This window comes from Cydia fagiglandana, chromosome 11 (assembly GCF_963556715.1).
Source record: "Cydia fagiglandana chromosome 11, ilCydFagi1.1, whole genome shotgun sequence".
Lineage (NCBI taxonomy): Eukaryota > Metazoa > Arthropoda > Insecta > Lepidoptera > Tortricidae > Cydia > Cydia fagiglandana.
This window is the reverse complement of record NC_085942.1, coordinates 3,354,049-3,376,484: the sequence shown is the minus strand read 5'-3', so window position 1 is coordinate 3,376,484 and position 22,436 is coordinate 3,354,049. Positions and strand designations below refer to the sequence as shown.

Here is a 22,436-nt window from a genome sequence, read left to right as displayed (position 1 = left end):
ATTACACAATTTTTAACAATATATTCTTTGATGTGAAACGTGAGTGAAATGTGTTTCAAAAAAAAACTCGTAAAAGGGTCCTACCTAATTAAGTGTGACGCACGTTTGACTGCACATTTCTAATAGATTTTCCTGTCATCTACGGGTAAAGAACTATTTTATGTATTTGTTTCAAAATTTTAGACCTAGTAGTTTCAGAGATAAAGCGGGGGGGGGGGGGGGGTCGCACAGAGAGACGCACGAGTGATCCTCATAAGGGTTCCGTTTTTTTCCTTTTGAGGTACGGAACCCTAAAAACTAACCCTTATGTTACATGTCTTCGTATCATATTTATGTATGCTAGTTTTAAGGTGTTTATCTATGGGCTAACTTTGTAGAGTCACAACAAGGGTTTATTACAATTATTTTTTCACCACACCAGCTCGGAAAGCCATACTTTGCACTTCAAAAACTATGCATACTGCATTTTATTCACATGTGAGACAAAGTAGTTGAGTTGTTTTCTTATGTTTGCTGGTAGAATTGACTTTTAAATGATGATTTTGGATGATAAATATTTAATAACATTCATTTGGATTTGAATTGGTTTGATTTTGTTTGATATTTTACATTTAATATTTGCTTTGGGTTGGTGTAGTGAAAAATTTTGTGTTTCACTTGGGGGCAAATTTTGTTTAACCCTCGTGCTTTGAAACCCTCGCAACGCACAAGATTCCATTTTTCGAATTTTGGAATCTTTCTCTTGCTCGGTTATCAATATTAGCACGAGCGGTTAAACAACAACTTTGCCCCCTTGTAAAACAAATAACTATTACATACTTAAAGATATACTTTATCTATCTATATAAGTATGTCGTCTACCAAATGCTTTACTTAGATTGGGGCTAGGTCAATCTGTGTAGATGTCCCGTAATATTAATTTAATATAAACACCACCACTAAGTACATCTCAGTTTGGGATAACAGATTACTATATTATGGCTAGTAAAGTTGCGTATGTGGAGAACAGCGTATTTTTTTACTGTTTTAACTTAATATGTATAAGTACGTGAACGCTTCCTTGCTGACATTTGCAAGGATGCATTGCAAAAATTGAATACAAAGGTACGTATTCAAAATAAACCCTTCATAATTTTTAGAAGTTGTCTACTACTATGTAAGCAAGAAAAATCTTAATAGCGCCATTTATCTTCCTACGCAGCGACATCTCTGGAGCATTTAAGTAGGTATTCATTCTCAAGAAGTAAGGCACATAGAAGTAAACGTGTTGTCTCTCTGTTTCCTTCGGAGAGTTGGCGGAATCATCAAGCCCTGATGGAGCCATAATACACAAAAATTGATTGATTGATTGATTCCTTCGGAGAGAACTTCCTGAAAATACTTAATTTAGCTAATAAAGAATAATATTGAAATTAAAAAAAGCTTCAAGAGAATACATGCCGTAGTTTAAGGTCATATTTGTTTGTCTTCAAATGCAGGTTAATATGTATGTAATAATATACTCAAGAAATGAAGCTACTTATTTAGTTTCAAGGTACCATTAAGTACTTATATTATATATGTAATTAGATCATATAAGTCAAATATATATATAATTTTAACATAATTTTATTAGTTCTTACCTTGTTTGTCTAAACAGGACATGTCCCGCCATCTGTTGACTGAACTGGGGCGACTCGAGTATATTGACCAGTCTTGCATACGATCTGGGGGCCGATTTTTGAAATTGACCACTCGATTTCGTGTATTTTGTTAAATAATATCTCCACCACTAGGCATTTAAATTCTACTTATAGAATTGAAATCGAGTGGTCAATACCAATAGATTCCAAATTTCGATCGCTCGTATTTCAAAAATTTGCATTTCGTCGTTTTCCACCGATTTTCCGGAATATTGTCCTTTCATTTTAGTATTTATTCATATCAGTATATATTTCGGATACTATTTAGGTGAACTTCGAGTGATAATCATGCTAGTTTGTCAAAGGACTGTCTTATTACAATCATAGACAGTGAGAATCATACTATCCTTGTTTTACACTAGTACTAGCACCTAAAACACAAGGATGAGTATAGTTTTCCTGTGGCAAAACATTTATTCATCAAAAATGAAAAATTGTAACGCGAATTTTCTCCAAATCATCAATAAGCTATGGTTAGTTCACATGGAGCCTACTAGATGGCGCTAGTAGTCCTCGATTTCGAAGTAAACATTAGCGATATTTTATCTTTCCCGTAGTTTTAAAAATCCAAAACCTTGCGTAACTTGTGTTATGTGTTGCCTAGATTTTTATGTAAACATACATGTTGACAACTCATACATATAAAGTTCACATAGCAGGGCCGGATTAACCCTAAGTCAAAGTAGGCAACTGCCTAGGGGCCCCGCCTCGGATAGGGGGCCCCGGCTCGGCTAGGGGGCCCCGGCGGCTCACCGTGCACCAAATAAAATTATGTTCCATAGGGTCAAAATTCATGAGTATTTTTTTTATTCATATATGAAAAAAATTTCGTACTCGCTGCGCTCGCGTTTATTTTTGCTTCTTTAGTTGTCCCCTTTATCATCGACATGTTAGCTTGACTGCTGAATAAATAGAGTTAGACCAAAGTATGTATGCAATGATTTTGATAGCATACGCAGTGCAAGTATTATTTATACGACATAATTTCATATAAGTTTTGACGTTTAAAATAACACTTGCACTGTGAGTGCTATCAAAATTGTTACAGGCTTATCTTGGTCTAACTCTTGTAATTTAAGTGATATTAACATATGGATTCTAGTCATGTGGCTCGGCGTTTGGTCTTATGCTGGCTTATGCTTGGCTGGTGTTATGGTCGGACAATCACTGTTCAGCCTCGCAAAATATTAACTATTAAGAAAATCAACTTTGCGGCACTACTTGAGCTTAGCCTTTAGCCTCGCTTAAAATTTGCCATTAGAGGTAGATAGGAAAGTGACGCTGAAGCTCACATCTTTGGTATTCCACTGGGAATTGACCTTAAGCCTAAAGGGCTCTCCCCACACTTGACGCGACGCGGAATCGGCCAAAACCGATAGAATAAAGCTTTAAGTCCACACAATAAGAACGAAAAAGACATCGTTTCATTAGGATCGGCTTGGCCGACGCTGAAGATTGAAATTAAAAACGCAAACTTATTTCCCTGTACTGAATATGCTGTGTGCAGAATTGACTGTGGGGGGCCCCGAGCCTCGTACTGCCTAGGGGCCCCGACATGCTTAATCCGGCCCTGCCTATATGCACAGAGACGGCGTTAGAAGGCCTATCATATCTCGTTTCTGAAACCTGTAAAAAATACAGAACATCATGTAACATGTTCCTAAAAGTATATCGAATGTATCTAAATAGTTTAACATACATAAAAAATTAAAAACAACGCGCATGTTCGGCCAATTTAACTGTTTACCAACAAGTCACTAGATGTCACTGTACAGTGCGCATACTAATCCTATAGTTCGTTTTTTTTAGCATTAGAAAGAACTCCACAGAAGCAAGCGTGCAGTTTTTGTCAGGCTCTTTAATTGTTAATAAATAGATTCGTACGGCCTGTGTACCCTCTGGGACCTTGACGGACTATCTTATCAGTAATTAGGAATTTTCCCGGTTCCCCTTGCACGCACGACAGCTGTACGTCTTGGACGCTGTTCGGGCGTAGGAGATTCGTTAATATAGTCAATAATTGACTATATATATATATATAGTCAATAATTGACTATATATATAGTCAATAATTGACTATATTAACGAATGATAAACAATTATTGTTTGTACATACATATATCTGTCTGTCTCAAGCCCCACCTCTACAAGGAAACTACTCCACACAACCAATATTATGAAGCAGAAGGAGTTGAAAATAGACTTCCAGTTAATCCCGTTGTATTACAGCTGAAAATTTTTGAGCATTAGTTTTCGTTCGCCGCGACATCTATTATCGACTAGCAGTTACTGATAAATTCCGCTACATGACGATTGACGCTAGATGTCGACTACGAAATAACGCGCGTTTTGGTAAAAAATAACGCGCGTTTTGGTAAACAAGTGCGAGTCGGACTCGCGCACGAAGGGTTCCGTACCATAATGCAAAAAAAAAAAAACAAAAAAAAACGGTCACCCATCCAAGTACTGACCACTCCCGACGTTGCTTAACTTTGGTCAAAAATCACGTTTGTTGTATGGGAGCCCCATTTAAATCTTTATTTTATTCTGTTTTTAGTATTTGTTGTTATAGCGGCAACAGAAATACTATACTATCACGGTTCGTGAGATACAGCCTGGTGACAGACGGACGGACGGACGGACGGACAGCGAAGTCTTAGTAATAGGGTCCCGTTTTACCCTTTGGGTACGGAACCCTAAAAACTGATATATAAAGTTACCACTCTTTTCTTACTTATATTATACTCTATGGTAAAACTAAATGTGACGTTATCTATGAAAAGGGACCTCATTGTCGACGGCGCTTACGCCATTATTATCGATGCTCCGATATTAATACAATGCCGCGCGACGTTGTGCGGCGTAAGCGCCATCGACAATAAGGTCCCTTTTCATACATAATGCCCCAAATTAGTCAATCGAACTGTCATTTTAGTATCTGGGGTACAAAAACACCGCGTGGCACAAATCTGACCCACAATGGAGGAGCGCCGCGATAAATGTTTACCCGCTACCTGCCAACCACCTGTGTGCGCTGGGCTGCCAGCGCGCAGGTATCCCCCCAAATCGGAGGGATTTGTAAAACGTGTGGGGATTTGTCAAATTTGGTCGTACACTGAAATGTTTACTTGCTGATGGCCTTTGTGCGCTGGGTGGCCAGCTCGTAGCGATTCGCGCGAATTGGGGGGATTTTTGCAAAGCATGCGGATTCGGTTAGAACGGTGATTAAAAAATGCTGGTACAGTAATAGCCATTTACATGGCCACCAGACCTCTGAAGGAAAAACTATTCATATTATAAATAACCTAATGCAAGAAAATAAATGAATAAAGGAAAACTGTAAAACTGAAACTGTAAAGTGGGCATTGTTTGCTATTAGTGTATACGATTATAAATTCGGTTTTAATTACTCTTATTATAATATCGCATCTAAGTACAAAGATATTTCTTGTAAGGAAATATCTTTGTAGATGCAATAATTATGAAGTCCACGGATGATTATTTTGCTACTTTGCTACGTTATCTCAAGAAATAATCTTTAATTTTACCTGTGACTAAGTTATAAATTATAATTACTATTTGGAGGAAATGAAAAACGAAATAAACCAATATGAAAATTATGTATCAATTTACATAGGTACACGTAGATTTATGTTAATACGGATACTTCGGATATGTTTATATTATTCAGTACCAACTCTTATACACTGAAAACTTAAAGAACTATTCCATACATTCAAGAGCAAAATTCCACAGGATTTCCCATTATGTTCGAAGATCACGATCAGAACAAAAACAACTTAAAACCAACTTAAAATGTCGGGATTTCCCCAAGCGGAGGCTTTGCGGCGCTACACTGGCAACCCCGCCGCGGCCGGCCGGCTAACATCTCCTCAGTCTCTCGCCCGCCACCGAAGGGACACTACGCCTGCCGTCCCCACGTTACACGTCACCAAAACTTTCCCAAAACTTTCCACGAAGTTCCAGAAAATTGTGTGTGTTGTGTGCAAAGTGTTGATGTGTTTGTGAAGTGAAGATGCGTGCCAGCGGGTGCTGGCTGGCACTCCTGGCGGTGTGCGTCGTGGCACAAGACACCAGGCACCTATCAGGTAACCGTGTTGACAGTGAAAAGTTTGCAGGTCATTGACTTTGGGTATCTTGGCGCTAGGACTGGTGACTGGGATTTTGAATTTCGAACGTTCGAAAGTTTGGCGTTCCGTTTTTGAAAGAGTTCCGTTTGTCCTAAGTTCTAAATAGTTACCGTAGCACTCGAAAGTAACTTAAAATTTAATGGCGGGGTAGTTTTTTAATAGGTCATGTTATTAACTGTTTTACAGCGTTTCTCTTACATTAAATAACACTCATTTAATAGGAAGGGAAGTTACTTAACTAAGAAACTACGTTTTTACTTAAGTTAGAAAGTAGGCGGCTAAGCATAAGCCATCGTTTTTTTATCTAAACCAAGTTTAAAATTAGGTAGGTATTATTTAATTATATTTCAGAAAGACTTGCGTGACTTGCTTAGGTATTTCTTGTAGTATCGAACTAAAAATACGTAAGGTCACAATAACCAAGTACCTAATGTAGGTACCTGTAAACCTAACTAACGTAGGTACATACCTACCTACATACTTATTTTTACATTAAAAATACCTATTTCATAAAAATACCTATTTCAATTCTAATGTTAGCTGTAATGCTGTAAAATTTAATTTCAATAAATATCAATATCAATATAGGTACCTATAGCTGGTCAAGAAGATCTTGTCAGTAGAAAATGGCGGCAAATTTGAAAAATGTAGGTGCGAAGGGATATCGTCCCATAGAAAATTTGAATTTCGCGCCTTTTTTTACTGACAAGATTTGCTTGACCAGCTATAGATAGAGTCAAAACCAGCATAAAGTGTGAAATGTCTATCTAGGTCTCACGGCTTTTAAAACTACAGTTAAACAGGCTTTAAATATTAACAGTTAGTTTTTATCTCGGCTAAACTTGAACTTAACCGATAAGTTTCTAGGTTGAGGTTTTAGGTTATTTTTCGTGGCTATGATTTTTTCACTTCTATAGTTCGTTTTTTTTAGCATTAGAAAGAACTAGCAAGAAGGTAAGCGATCTTGACATGTCTTTTAATTAAAAAACGCTTTTTAAAATTCAAAAACTATTACTTATGAAAGCAGAAAAATATAAATGATCGTATTAGATTCATAATTGTTACATATTTGCCGTAACTTATTTTTAAAATGTGTTTTTCAATTAAAAGACACATCAAGATTGTTTACCTAATTTCTAATGCTAAAATAACTGATTTGCAAGACAGAAGTGATCCCATAAGTGTTCCGTAAACAAAGTTTTGTACGGAACACTAAAAAAAACCGGGCAAGTGCGAGTCGGACTCGCGCACGAAGGGTTCCGTACCATAATGCAAAAAAAAAAAGCAAAAAAAAAACGGTCACCCATCCAAGTACTGACCCCTCCCGACGTTGCTTAACTTTGGTCAAAAATCACGTTTGTTGTATGGGAGCCCCATTTAAATCTTTATTTTATTCTGTTTTTAGTATTTGTTGTTATAGCGGCAACAGAAATACATCATCTGTGAAAATTTCAACTGTCTAGCTATTACGGTTCGTGAGATACAGCCTGGTGACAGACGGACGGACGGACGGACGGACAGCGAAGTCTTAGTAATAGGGTCCCGTTTTACCCTTTGGGTACGGAACCCAAATAATAGGATCCCGTTTTACCCTTTGGGTACGGAACCCAAAAAACGAACTATAGTACTTTGGGCAAGCCGGAGTCTATTTTATTTGGGACTTGGGACCATTTCAAAACTAGGTACTTACCTATATTCTTAAATTAAATAAAACATGACATAAACATCTGCGTAGTAATATATGTCTGGTACTAGTTTTCGTTGCTAAAAATAATATACTTACGTCTGGTACTACTTTTCGTTGCTAAAAATAATATACTTACGTCTGGTACTACTTTTCGTTGCTAAAAATAATATACTTACGTCTGGTACTACTTTTCGTTGCTAAAATACCTAATGTATGTATGGTACTGTATGTTTGGTATCTGTATTCTGTGACAATGTATGATCAATACAAATAAAGAATATGTATATGAATACTTACTAATTTTCGTTGCTAAAATAATATAGGTATAGGTATGTCTGGTACTAACAAAACTTCCGTGAGACACAGACATATTAAATATCTTAAGAACGGGTCACTCACGTATTTTAAGTCGAAAAACGCTCGACATGTTTCACTCCGTACCGAGGAGCGTTTTTCGACTCTTATATTTAATATGTCTGGTACTAATTTTCGTTGCTAAAAATTGTTATGATTACAAAGAAATTAGAGCGAGTAGACATTTTCTAGGAAAGAAAACTACATAGTGAGTGGGTTTGGTAATTGTCAGTTTCCCGTCCAGTGTCAGCTTCCGTCCACTTGACGGTTTAGCAAATAATACATATCATTTTTAATTTGCTACTTGCGATAGGGGTCATCCATTAATTACGTCACACGAATTTCTAGGTTTTTTGACCCGTCCCCTCTCCTTGTCACGGTTTACTAATATGTGGCCGAAAATTGTATGGCAAATTATCACTTCCCAAACTATTTTTCCCATAGTATCATTTGGCAAAATTATCAGATGGCAAACCAATGTTTCGCATATATAACATGTCGCAAATGATTATTTACAATATTATTGTATGGCAAAATATTTAGTTGGTCATGTTTCAAAATGTCTTTTATTGTTATGTCGAATGTATTGATAGGCATAAATTATTTTTCGCCTAATATTGTGATGCATACTACTAAATACCCTAATAATATAGTACTCAACTACTCATGGTACAAATTACAGTAGCATTTTATTTCGTTACGTAGGTAGTTTTTTTGAGATGTGCAGTTCAATGATGGAGGTAGTAATTTTGTTTACTACATTTCTGGCAACAGTTTGTTTTCGTGGGGTCGCAATTCTTACCTAACCTAACCCACTTTTCTGGCAACAGTTCGTTTTCTTGGGGGTCGCAGTTCTAACCTAACCTAACCCACCTTTCAGGCAACAGTTTGTTTTCGTGGGGTCGCAGTTCTGACCTAACCTAACCCACTTTTCTGGCAACAGCTCGTTTTCTTGGGGGTTGCTGTTCTAACCTAACGTAACCCACTTTTCTGGCATCAGTTCGTTTTCTTGGGGGTTGCAGTTCTAATCTAACCTAACCCACTTTTCTGGCAACAGTTCGTTTTCTTGGGGATGGCAGTTCTAACCTAACCTAACCCACCTTTCAGGCAACAGTTTGTTTTCGTAGGGTCGCAGTTCTAACCTAACCTAACCCACTTTTCTGCCAACATACAGTTCGTTTTCTTGGGGGTCGCAGTTCTAATCTAACCTAACCCACCTTTCAGGCAACAGTTTGTTTTCGTGGGGACGCAGTTCTAACCTAACCTAAGCCACTTTTCTGGCAACAGTTCGTTTTCTTCGGGGTTGCAGTTCTAACCTAACCTAACCCACTTTTCTGGCAACAGTTCGTTTTCTTGGGGGTCGCAGTTCTAACCTAACCCACCTTTCAGGCAACAGTTTGTTTTCGTGGGGTCGCAGTTCTAACCTAACCTAACCCACTTTTCTGGCAACAGTTCGTTTTCTCGGGGGTCGCAGTTCTAACCTAACCTAACCCACCTTTCAGGTAACAGTTTGTTTTCGTGGGGTCGCAGTTCTAACCTAACCTAACCCACTTTTCTGGCAACAGTTTGTTTTCGTGGGATCGCAGTTCTAACGTAACCTAACCCACTTTTCTGGCAACAGTTCGTTTTCTCGGGGGTCGCAGTTCTAACCTAACCCACCTTTGAGGCAACAGTTTGTTTTCGTGGGGTCGCAGTTCTAACCTAACCTAACCCACTTTTCTGGCAACAGTTCGTTTTCTTGGGGATTGCAGTCATCTAACCTAAAACATGTTGGTACAGTCATCAAATCTATTAGCGTAGTGGCACCCGTCCATGGAAATATGTAGATACGTTTGTTAAAAAAAAAGCCACCAACAGGTCAAATAGCCATCAAAATATATTATGAAAAGTAAGTATAAATAAAGCAAACGTTTTTTGACAATTAAGAGTTAGCTAAGTTGAAACATTTGCTCAGTGACTATTTGTCTTAATGAATTTTGGTAAAATGAACATCTACTAAATAAAATTGTGATCAAATAAAAAGTATGCGAAGTTTCAATTTTGGCAAACGTTATGTAACAATAAATAGTTAGGTATAATAAAACATTTGCTTAGTGACTATTTTTCTAAATAAATCGTGGTAAAATGAACATCTGCTAAATAAAATTGTGGTCAAATAAAAATTATGCTAAAAAATAATATGCTAAGCATTGGTTTGCCAACTAAAAGTACTGCAATAAGTTGGTTGGGAAGTGAAATTAAGCGAAAAATATTTCGGCGAGATGGCAGTACACCCCTTGTCACACTTGGTCACATTTGGCAAACCTCTCCCCCCTAGTGTGACGTCACATTTTTTTCTACGAGATCGCCAAATCGAATTAAGTTAATACCTAAGTATTATTAATATTTTATCAAAATATTTTTGACGATATAGATATTAGTAATTTTATAACCCAAAACTGCTTAGGAAAGAAAATTAAACGAATAAAAACGATTATCGTTTTAAAAACTTGTTATTTAAATGTACAGCGAATAAAATAATTTAAATAAATTTTCGGTTACTGATGAAGTTAAAGTGACGTCACAAAGTTTGTGTCTCCCCCCTCCCCCATGTCACAATATGTCACATTTTCTTGACCCCCTCCCTCCCCCTAAACGTGTGATGTAATTAATGGATGACCCCATATATAATTTTTATGTAGATAGATAAAATTGTGTAGGTATTCAAATTTCGTCAAGTGAACGAAAACTAGAGCAGGACGAAAATTAGCGCAATGACCCTACTTTCTTTCTAATGCTAAAAAACGATTTGTGCGCGTCTCAAGAAAGATCTGCAAAAAAGTTAGCACTTATTATGAAGGGCTATAGATATGTGAAATGCTAACTGGTTTCTCAAGTTGAAACTAGGTACATGTAGAGCTAGACCTCTACATGTACCTTGTACTAAGATTAATGCCTAGGACATGGCGATCTGCCTTCCACACCAAGATTAAGTACTAAAGTAACATTAGACTCTATATCATTACAATAAGGGCTAGTTTAGCTTGGCTTCGTTACTGAGTTGAAACAGCCTTACATAAATTACAAAACGAGATCAGGCTACGTTTATACCAAAGACCAGAGACTTACAATGAATAGACACCGCATCGCAAAAGAAAATCTGCTGTTTCATAAAAACATTGAGATATGATTCACCGAAATGTATCAGGCAGCAGCGTTTTAGGGTTCCGTACCCAAAGGGTAAAAACGGGACCCTATTACTAACTTCACTGTCCGTCTGTCCGCCCGTCTGTCACCAGGCTGTATCTCGTGAACCATGATAGCTACACAGTGAAATTTTCACAGATGATGTATTTCTGTTGCCGCTATAACAAGAAAATCAAGAAATACTAGAAATAACGGAACCCTCGGTGGGCGGGTCCGATTCGCACTTGTCCGGTTATTTATTTTAATATTTTCGGGGTTGGCACCAGCGTAAAAGTTGTTCAGTATGACAGAGTACAAAAAAAAACGATAAATGTCAAAATTGTCCCTTGGACAACTGGAAAGTTGATCTACCCATTTACAATGATAGACTGTGTGGTCTTGGTGCAACAGGCCCTAAATATTACATATAAAATATATAGTCGAGTACCTATTTATAATATCTTCAATTTACTTACATAGTTCATGCACAATATTATGCAACATGTAGAAATAAGTTTGCCTGCAATTTAAAGTTTAAATTCCAACTTTTCGAAGTAAGTTTCGAGTTGAACGAGCCAGGGAATTTGAGTTTGAAGTTCCGATTTTATGAATTTAAATTAGATAGGTGTGAGGAGAAAATTATTTAAGTTGCGTCTTGATGCGTTATAGCAAGTTTATGTAGAAATATTCTTTGGTAGGTATCGTAACTACCTATTTTGAAATAAAAAACTCTTATTTTATTTTGTCAATCAAAAGAAAAATGTAGTTACTACGAGTATGCATGGGATGCATACAGACTCTGAGGTATAAGCCTGTCTTTGAAATTGAAACGTTTAGTAATTTGAGGGATCTATTTACAATATGTCCGTGATAACTACGCAGTTGGCATTTGTTGGCCTCGTTATATTAAGCCTATTTTCACGATAGATCTAGGCACAGACCAAGCACAGACTAATACTATCAAATACCTAGGTACTCTCACATATTTAATGTAACTAAGTATATAATATCTTTTATGTACCTATAAATAAATACCTTTTCCTTTTTCTTACTCCGTTCCGTTATTAGATCTTTTTTTAAACAATTCGTATAGGTAATTGCTTTTAAAATTAATAATAAGTACGCTAATTTTTTTAAAGTAAGAAAATATTAATATTAAGTCTTACTTAACTGTAAAATTAATTAGCAACTTAAATTGGTCCCCAACTAATATACCTAAACCTATATCAATTTTTAAAGTTTATTTGCATAAAAATGGAATGAACCAAATATAAATTCTTAGCTAAAATGTGGGAAAAATAATCACGACACAAATCTGGAAAAACTTTGTCATAAAAAAACAAAATATACAATGAGAACCTCCTTCTGAAATCTTGACGTTGGTTAATAAGAGAGCCATTGCTGCTTTAACCCATTCAACGCTAATCACGACACGTTGTCGTATTGCCTACGAAGCATTTTCGCTACATACCGGGAAACCCATGTTATCGGCTACGAGCGTAGCTCAACGGTTAATGGCTGTTCAATGGAGTTCGGAATAACCCAAATGCAACTTAGGATAGAGGACAAATACAAGGAAGCCAAATCAAATGACTTTTTACAAACACAAAAAAATGATCACCTTAAATTGTCGTCTTGGAGTAAACAACTGCAAATTGCTTAAAAAAAAGGACATTTGTGTCATATGACTTCCTATGCACTTACACCCTTTTGAGTTTTACGTACACCCTAATTTGTATCGGCTGTCATTTTAAAATGGACTATAAATCAATGAAAATATAGTCTAAATCGCTTTGACACAAGGATACCCAAGCTACCTCGTCTCAGCGGTAATTTGAATTGAACTTTAAATAAATAGAAATAAAGTTTAAAATGGTTTGATATAACATGACGTCATACCGGAGATGGGCTAAGGAAAGATTTCAACGCGCGGCCATGCATATCAATTATTTGTGTGACATGGGTGTGTTAATTGTCATTCAGAAGGGGTTTTTGATTAGAACTTGGTTTTTTGACGTTTTAGGACTTTACTGCTTTGAACTTGACGTTGGCTTGAAGTCTGTTGCAATTAAGTCTTGTAATAATGTATTGTAATTAAGAGAAATGGCATTAAAAATCTGACTAGAGTCGGCCCACGAAAGCAGGCCACTGACGAGCCTTCCAAATGGATGCCGTTACAATGGATTCATCCAAATAACCCAAATGGACGGCATCTTAATATTAAACATTGTACGTTTTTGACATTCACGGACCGATTTTGGATTGCAGTCACGCTATTTGGACTGATGGAAGGCTCGTCAGTGGCCACCTGAAAAGTCTGCAGCGGATTTGATAGCCCACGCAGTGCATGTATTATTTTAAACGTCAAACTTCTATGAAATTATGACGTATAAATATGTAACACTGGCACTACGAGGGCTATCAAAATCGCTGCAGACTTTTCGTGGCTTAACTCTACTGACATTTATCATTATCACATTAAAATCTTGTACGAGTAAGTTGACTGTTTTTGTAGATGCAATCCCACCAAAAACATAAATGTAAAAAAGGAGAGCCAAGTTCAATACCAAAATTATGCTTGGCTGTGGGGCTCGCCGCAAAAAGAATGGAGATCTAAATGAGTGCCACTGCCAAGTTCTATGCAAAATCCAAATATGTATTTATAGGAACAAAATAACATTATAAACAAGTATTAAACTCTATTTCTTTGCTTTATTGGATACCTATAACAATTGCTGTTATTTAAAAAAATGTGAGATCTTAAAGTAGGTTAGATTTGACTTGGCCAGTTTTCATTATATCAATCATTTTATATATATTGTAATTCTGATAAAACCTGGCCAAGCCAAATCTAACCTACTTTAAGATCTCACATTTTTTTAAATAACAGCAATTGTTATAGGTATCCAATAAAGCAAAGAAATAGAGTTTAATACTTGTTTATAATGTTATTTTGTTCCTATAAATACATATTTGGATTTTGCATAGAACTTGGCAGTGGCACTCATTTAGATCTCCATTCTTTTTGCGGCGAGCCCCACAGCCAAGCATAATTTTTGTATTGAACTTGGCTCTCCTTTTTTACATTTATGTTTTTGGTGGGATATCAATACTTTTTGTAAAGAAAACTAGGCAGGTATTGAGATTTAATGTTTTTTCTTGTGTTTCCGCTGTATGGTTTTTACTTCTGTTCTTTGTATAATTATGTGGTACCGCGCGCCGCCGACGACACACCGTTGGCCGGTTGTTTAGAGCGTATTACAAGTTTTTTGTATGGGGACACCACTTATTTTTTGACTAAACTTTATTTTAATATAGCAAATATAATAATACATATATTGGGGTAGTTTCAAATATCTGCTTGTAACGGTTCCAACGCTACAATAAAAAAATATTTTTTTGTATGGGGACCCCCCCTATTTTTTAACTTTTTTTATTTTTAGATTTTTTCCTACGCTTACACACAATAACCGAGCTGGATTCCAAATTTCATCCTTCTAGGTCATCTGGAAGTAGGTTAGGTTTAGGTACTTATATGTCAGTCCCAATAAAAAATGGTTTTTTTGTATGGGGACCCCCCCTATTTATAAACTTTATTTTATTTTTAGATTTTTTCCTACGGTTACACACAATAACCGAGCTGGATTCCAAATTTCATCCTTCTAGGTCATCTGGAAGTAGGTTAGGTTTAGGTACTTATATGTCAGTCCCAATAAAAAGTGGTTTTTTTGTATGGGGACCCCCCCTATTTTTTAACTTATCATCCTTCTAGGTCATCTGGAAGTAGGTTAGGTTTAGGTACTATAAGTCATAAGTCAGTCTTAAAATTTACGACTTTTTGACCTTCATACCTTTATAACCGTTTGAGCTAGCTTCATGAAATTTGGGCTTCTAGATATCCTTATGGATATAATTAAACACACGTAGTTTTATGTGTTTACGTCAAAGATGTTTTGAGTTATAGAAGGGTCAAAAGTGGCACCAAGTGGTTCGTGTAATATTACACTCGGCGCTGGCTAGCCAGTTCCTTTGCTTGAACTTGGCTTGACACGCTGCCGCGTGTCTAGATTTGTGTGTCAATATTACTAATAAACTCTTGTAAATTTAATATCCAAGAAAGAAAACATACTTAACGTTACGTTTTCGGAGTTATAGTCCAGAGAGAGATGTAATTAACTAATTAATATCAACTTTGTGGTTACACGACAAATTACTCGAAACTTACCTATTTGAACCTAGGTAGCCCAGACTAAATAATAATTAAGGTGGCCACTGACGAGCTTTCCAACAGTCCAAATAGCGTGGCTGCAATCCAAAATCGGTCCGTGAATGTCAAAAACGTACAATGTTTAATATTAGGATGCCGTCCATTTGGATCCATTTGGAAGGCTCGTCAGTGGCCTGCTTTAGAATTAGAATGATTCCAACTGTAAAATAATAAGTCTGTAATGTGTGGTTTGTTTCTTTAGGATATCCAAGGATTCTAAGGACATGTTTTCTTTACTATTACTGCATTGTCACCTGCGTTAAGCGTTAAAAAAAAAGTCAGAGATGCAAAAAAGATACTTTAAAAAAGACACATTATTGTAAGATGTGATACCATCTCACCTATACACAATATACACATACCTATTGCTCATTCAAATCCATTCAAACTATATTATATTCAAGATACCATCAAGTATCAAGACTGATACAGCCAAATACACACTTTTCTAATGTCACATGCTTATTTGAAATAAAAATACAAAAGACAAGAAACCATGAAAAGAGACAAAAAAGCATTAAGTATCGAGCAATTTAAAGCCACTTATGATCGTATAGCGGTTATCATAGGTTCAAGGTTTGCAAACTGGTTGTGGTGACCGTAAGCTAGAGAGAGAGGTGCGTGCCGTGCGTGTGCGCAGGTGTGAGGGAGAAGGGGCGTGTTTGGGTGTTTTTGTTTGAAGGTTTCTTAGAAACGTGTCGGGTGATGATATTGTTGATACTCTCAAATAAACTGTGTAGTTAGGAATAAAACCGGTCAAGTGCGAGTCGGACTCGCGCACGAAGGGTTCCGTGCCATTACGCAAAAAACGGCAAAAAAAAATATTTCACGAATAACTTTTTGTATGGGAACTTAAATATTTATTTTGTTCTGTTTTTAGTATTTGTTGTTATAGCGGCAACAGAAATAGATAATCTGTCAAAATTTCAACTGTCTGACTATCATGGTTCATGAGTTACAGCCTGGTGACACACAGACAGACGTACAGTGGAGTCTTAGTAATAGGGTCCCGTTTTTACCCTTTGGGTACGAAACCCTAAAAATATTGACTACTATATTTTGTCCCGTACTGAACGCAATATCTCTGAAAATTTCCAGGTAGGTACATTCAGCAGCAGAAGCACAGAATAAATAATAGTACTAGGTACAGAAGACTCACTCTCTAACAAAACGCGTCTGTCACGATCAACACAGATATGGCCGCTAGGTGGCGACAGCGCCACGCGCGGCTTATGGCAAACTCCAAAATTGGGGTCGAATCGATGTACTTTTAGCTACCTGTAGCAAAGCGACGAAATCGCGGAGTGAGCCACGCCTGGCAGAAGTTGCTAAGCGGGCCAGGCCGCGTAGCCAAGATGCCGATCGCTTACGCTTCGTAGCGATCGAAACGCAACTGTCACTGTCGCACTAATATGGAAGGGTGATAGAGAGACATAATGGTTTTCGTTGTCGAAGCGATAGCGATTGTAACCTTGGCTAGGCCGGCAGGTGTTCAAAAATAGAATTGTGCGTAGGGATACCCCAGACATTAATAGCCTGGGTTTTACCCGGACGCTTTCAAAAACCGGATAGACTTCTACATAAGACTCATTTCAGAAACCCGGACGGATGTACAAGACAATTTTTTTATGTGTCGCTCAAGGTATAGGTGTACAGTCAGCAGCAGAAGTTGCTAAGCGGGCCAGGTGTTCAAAATGATCTTGACGCGACTTTATTGTTAAGAGAATAAGAGTGTGTCTAGGTAATTTTGAACACCCCACCCGCTTAGCAACTTCTGCTGCTGACTGTACAGATGTATATAGTGTATAATTATTTTCCATCGTATTTTCACGGAAACGTACGAACGTGTCTTGCTATTTCAGTCAGTCTCGGTCCAAAAAGTACTGAGGTTGACTGAAGTAGCATGACAAATACGAACGTTCCCGAGAAAATACGGTGGAAAACAATAGGGTATTTTCCTACTAGTCAAATCAGTTACTTTTTGAGAACTGTCAAAACGATTTGCTAATATGGAATTCATATGAAACATTACATCGTGACGTCACGGTCAACTCACCTACTATTTATATTTCTATCCGATTTATTAAATAGAACTTGTGTTTACAAATAACTAATATCTGTATTTTTCTAATAATTATCTAGTGCTTTATTTCATGCATGGTGTAAAATAATTTATTTTAAATACAGTATAATACCCTATTATGCGAGTGTCTTTAGATCGAATTGACATCGATTTGTAAGTTCGAACTGTTCGAATGGGCATCCTAGTTTTGAATGAAAACAAGATTAGGGTTACGGTATAAGTTCACATTCAATTGTGTCAATGGTAAGATTTGACACTGTCCTTTTTATATTAATCCTTATTTGTTACCAACTAAGGTTCAATTTTAATTGCGCGAGACTGAGGTGAAGACAATGTAATAGAGTGACGATGTTAACGTCATTTCTTAATTCAACCTTATGTAATAAAGTTTAAGGTTCAAAATTGATTGCAGTAGCACGAAGTGTAGACAGGAAGTGAGTTATTGTGGCAAACACGTCGAGACGTAGCTTCCGGTCCGTTGTAATTCTAAACGCTTACCGAGTATTTTTATGAAGAGGCGAATGGGTGAATGGAACGAATGATGAATGTAAGAAATGAATGGGGTTGGCAACAAATATGGCGCCATCATAGTTTTCCCCTGTCTCTGTGGTTATGTTCAAAACACTTATATACAAACGCAATAGAAATATCGTTAGCGCGATGTAGGATTCGCCGCCTTCGGTTCAGCGCCATCTAACGACTTATTGAGTAAACTATGGACCTTTGGAAACAAATATTTGCTCTCGAGTTCTCGATGTACTGGTTGTCTAGCGCGGGCGACAAATAGCAACTGGGCAACTAGGTTTAGGGTGCTGGGTACAGTTCAAATGGGTCACCGTTTAGCCCACTTAAGAAATGGGATCTTAAACTAGGATTTGGGTCTTAGATTCAATTCTGTAGACTGTACTGTAGTTTATTACTAGTAGTAGATGGTATAATTTAGGATGCTAAAGTGATGTTTGGATTGAGATGAAAAGCTATTGTTATGTTTTGATCATATATCGGGGTGTGCGTTCTTTATCATATCATATCAAAACTTTCACAGATTTTAAAGGCAGCTAATCATCATTCACTTGCCCCTATCCCATTCACTTGGGGTCGGCGGCATGTCTTTCTCTTCCACACCTCTCTGTCGCCCGTCATTTCATCATTCACTTGCGTTCGTTTCATCTCTCACACAGTCCATCCACCTTTTCCTCGGTTTTCCTTTCCTCGTACTTCCCTCCATATTTATTAAAGGCATTTATTGTTTTAAATCAGCTAGTATATTGTTTTAGTGACAGTTTAGTCCAATAAAAAGATCTAAACCGGTTTATGACTAGAAGCTATTAAATTCCCAATGGATACGTTAGCGTTACCAGTAAATACGTAATTTACCGTCTCGTTTTTTCCCTCGGTGAAAATCTGTTGTGCAAGAGGGATATCCGCATGTGGGCACGCGACGCGCGCGCAGCCGCCTATGACGATTAGTAATACTTACTTGTTTATTGCTTAGGTCTAGTAGTTATTGATTATTGAAATTGCTTATGTACATTGTGAAATCATTCATAGATTTAATGCTCAGGGTTTAGCACACAAACCATTGCGTCCAGTAACATTTCTTTTATTACATCGATATATGTGTCGGCGGCCGATCGTAAGATCAGGCAGATCGTAATGTTCCTGTGTAATGTTTTGACGAAAGTCACATTAAACCAATATATAGGTAGGATAGGTTCGTTAGGTTGCTTCAAATGCCCGAAGGGCAAACTGCCCAGAAATAGGAGCCCCGCGTAGCGGGGCTCCGTCGACTCAGAGAACAGGTCAAAGATTTTCACGTTTCACGATATGCCTAGGAATTTCACGATATGCCTGATCTTACGATCGGCCGCCGACATACCTTATGTACAGAATTAATTATAAGATAACAAAAGATCAAATCGAACATAACCTCGAGCGACGATCTGCCGCCAAATCTGATAGTTCTCTATCTCTGCCGAAATGACCATAGACACAAGAACCAAAAAGTATAAAACCAGGTGCATACTACATGTGATTAAAATGAAGACGAAAGACCCAAGACGCCCGGAAGACGCTGGATGCGGGTCGCTTCCAACCGGTACGAATGGAGGTCCAAGGGGGAGGCCTATGTTCAGCAGTGGACGTCTTATGGCTGAGATGATGACTACATGTGATTATTAGTATAAGGCCATGCACGTACAGGATATTAACTATTGTGATGCTTACAATTGTATTAAAGTATGATGTTCTTCTAGCTGGTTTTGGTAGATATTAGCAGTTCTTAAAATAAAACCGGAATAGGGCGAGTCGGACTCGCCCACCGAGGGTTCCGTACTTATTAGTATTTGTTGTTATAGAGGCAACAGAAATACATCATCTGTGAAAATTTCAACTGTCTAGCTATCACGGTTCAGATGATGGAGATGAGATACAGCCTGGTGACAGACAGACGGAGAGTGGCGTCTTAGTAGGTTCCCGTTTTTATCTTTTGGGTACGGTACTCTAATTATTCCGGTTCCGAAGTTACCCCATCTTACAACCACACCTATTTAATACGCCTGTTGCAGCCTGCCTTCCATATTGACCATAGAGACTGGGAGAATGGCGCAAACTTGTTGTAGAGGATCGCAAGTTTTGTGATGAGCCCTGGTTCGCCGCTCTCGCTGACAATAGGCTAAAAACCGGGCAAGTGCGAGTCGGACTCGCGCACGAAGGGTTCCGTACCATAATGCGTAAAAAAAAACAAAAAAAAAACGGTCACCCATCCAAGTACTGACCACTCCCGACGTTGCTTAACTTTGGTCAAAAATCACGTTTGTTGTATGGGAGCCCCATTTAAATCTTTATTTTATTCTGTTTTTAGTATTTGTTGTTATAGCGGCAACAGAAATACATCATCTGTGGAAACTGTTCAACTGTAACGCTATAACGGTTCGTGAGATACAGCCTGGTGACAGACGGACGGACGGACGGACAGCGAAGTCTTAGTAATAGGGTCCCGTTTTACCCTTTGGGTACGGAACCCTAAAAACGACGACAAGGTGTCTCAGTACCGGTTTCCGCAAACTTCTCTTGTCAGATCTGTGGTAAACCATGTCTCGCATCGGTCTATTCAGCCACCAGAAACGGTGTTTCACCGGTTTGACACCATAAATCGTCTGCAATAGACGAAAATGCCTATGATGATTGAAGCCTCCAAGTCGTGCCATCCTAACAGCATACGTTTTTGCGACATGTCGAACGTTTTGTAGCAAATCTATATCGAATCAGAATCTAATGGCACTCAGATTGGAGTCACGAGTGTCACGACTTGACATTTCGCTACCGTTATACAAGATTGTTACAACTTACAAGCTTAATGTCAACTTGGCTGGTCATCTGTGTTGTGGTAGATCTGTGTTGGGCAAGTCTTATGGTTTTGGTCCGATTAGGTCGATTTTTATTTTAGAGCCTGTACGGAAAGAGAAGAGTGGTAGGATGTAGTAGACCCCATATACATATTTCACTCTTCTGTTTCCGCACAGACTTTAGTGTCGTTTTTAGGGTTCCGTACGGGACGGGACGGGAAAAACGGGACCCTATTACTAAGACTGTCTGTCTGTCACCAGGCTGGATCTCATGAACCGTGATAGCTGGACAGTTGAAATTTTCACATATGATGTATTTCTGTTGCCGCTATAACAACAAATACTAAAAAGTACGGAACCCTCGGTGGGCGAGTCCGACTCGCACATGTCTGCTTTTTTTCGTCAGATTACGATAAAATTTTGTAAAGAAGATTGTGTTAATTCTTTATTCTGTACAATAGGTATAAGCGCAATTTCACAGTATGGTTTAAAAATCTTCCCCTAAGTTACGAAAAGGTATGGAATTACCGTAAGTCGTAACTCAATGAAATATTACATAAATTAAAAAGAAGAAAACGACACAATAAAAGGGTTCTACCAACTAAGTTAGAATGAATGACATACGACAGCCCAAGAAGAGCCCTTTGTGTAGATAATTAAGAAAATAGGTATGTATTTAAGAGAGAGCTATGTGTAGATAATTATGGAAATAGGTATATTTAAGATCAATTATGCCAATTTCGCATATTTAACCTAAACGCATAGTTAACATCACTCAAATGCTAGTACATCTACTGATAAGTCAATGACATGCATGTAAAGTTGTATGGACTACGTATGCATTTGTGTCATAGATAATTGTAGCCTTGCCCGTAGAGGTATGCGATGTCGATAACGGTAAGGCTGTGGCTATGCGGGCATACGCAATGTCAGGTTTATTTAAGTATTATCAAGACCATACCAGTAACTTCATGGGTGTTTATTGGAAAAGTAAAGGTACAACATGAATAAAACTATATTAAATTAAAACATAAAAAAAACATACAACCGAATTGATAACCTCCTTCTTTGAGATTTGGAAGTCGGTTAAAAAGGCCCCCGCGGCAGTACCGAAAACGCTGGCAGAATTTCCTCGAGGGATTGTTACACTAACCTAACTAAATCGTTGTCGATTATCGTAACGATTTGTCATACACACGGCAAAAAAAACTGCGCAGTTCGGACTGCACAGTTTTATCGCAACGATTTATCGTTACGTATGTAGCCGGGGTAATACGCTGAGCCAGGAAGCTGCCAGCTCTTGGGTGTTTTACGTATCAAGATCAAGACCTTGATACGTAAGCGATTGTATGGCTAAGTTACACACTCAAGTAGTTTTACATAAATAGAAACCTCAATTTCATTGTATAATTTTACATTGTACTGTCGCCATCAAATATATCGGAGCGGCCAAGGTGTTCACAATATCTTAACAAGCACTCTTTCGCCTTGACAATAGAGCCGTGCTCAGATATTTGTGAACACCTTGGCCGCTCATATATATCTGATGGCGACTGTACATGTACAAGACAGATATATTTATATTGTACAAGACAGATATATTTATTCTGTTTCATGTAATTTGAGCATATCGTTTTAAAATGAGAGTGTAATTTCGGTTGGAGCGGTTCCATTGGCGCCTTCCATTTTTGAAAACCTTG

General features: G+C 37.8%; 1 protein-coding gene across 2 annotated transcripts in view; it reads left to right on the top strand.

Moving 5' to 3' along the window:
• The first annotated feature begins 5,594 nt into the window (after positions 1-5,594).
• Positions 5,595-22,436, top strand: part of LOC134668741 (low-density lipoprotein receptor-related protein 2) — a 440,880-nt gene continuing 424,038 nt past the window's right edge. For both annotated transcript variants that reach the window (XM_063526188.1, XM_063526187.1), the window contains exon 1: positions 5,595-5,791. In XM_063526188.1, coding sequence (XP_063382258.1) covers positions 5,719-5,791 — 73 coding nt within the window. In that variant the 5' untranslated portion in view covers positions 5,595-5,718. The remainder of the gene's footprint in view (positions 5,792-22,436) is intronic.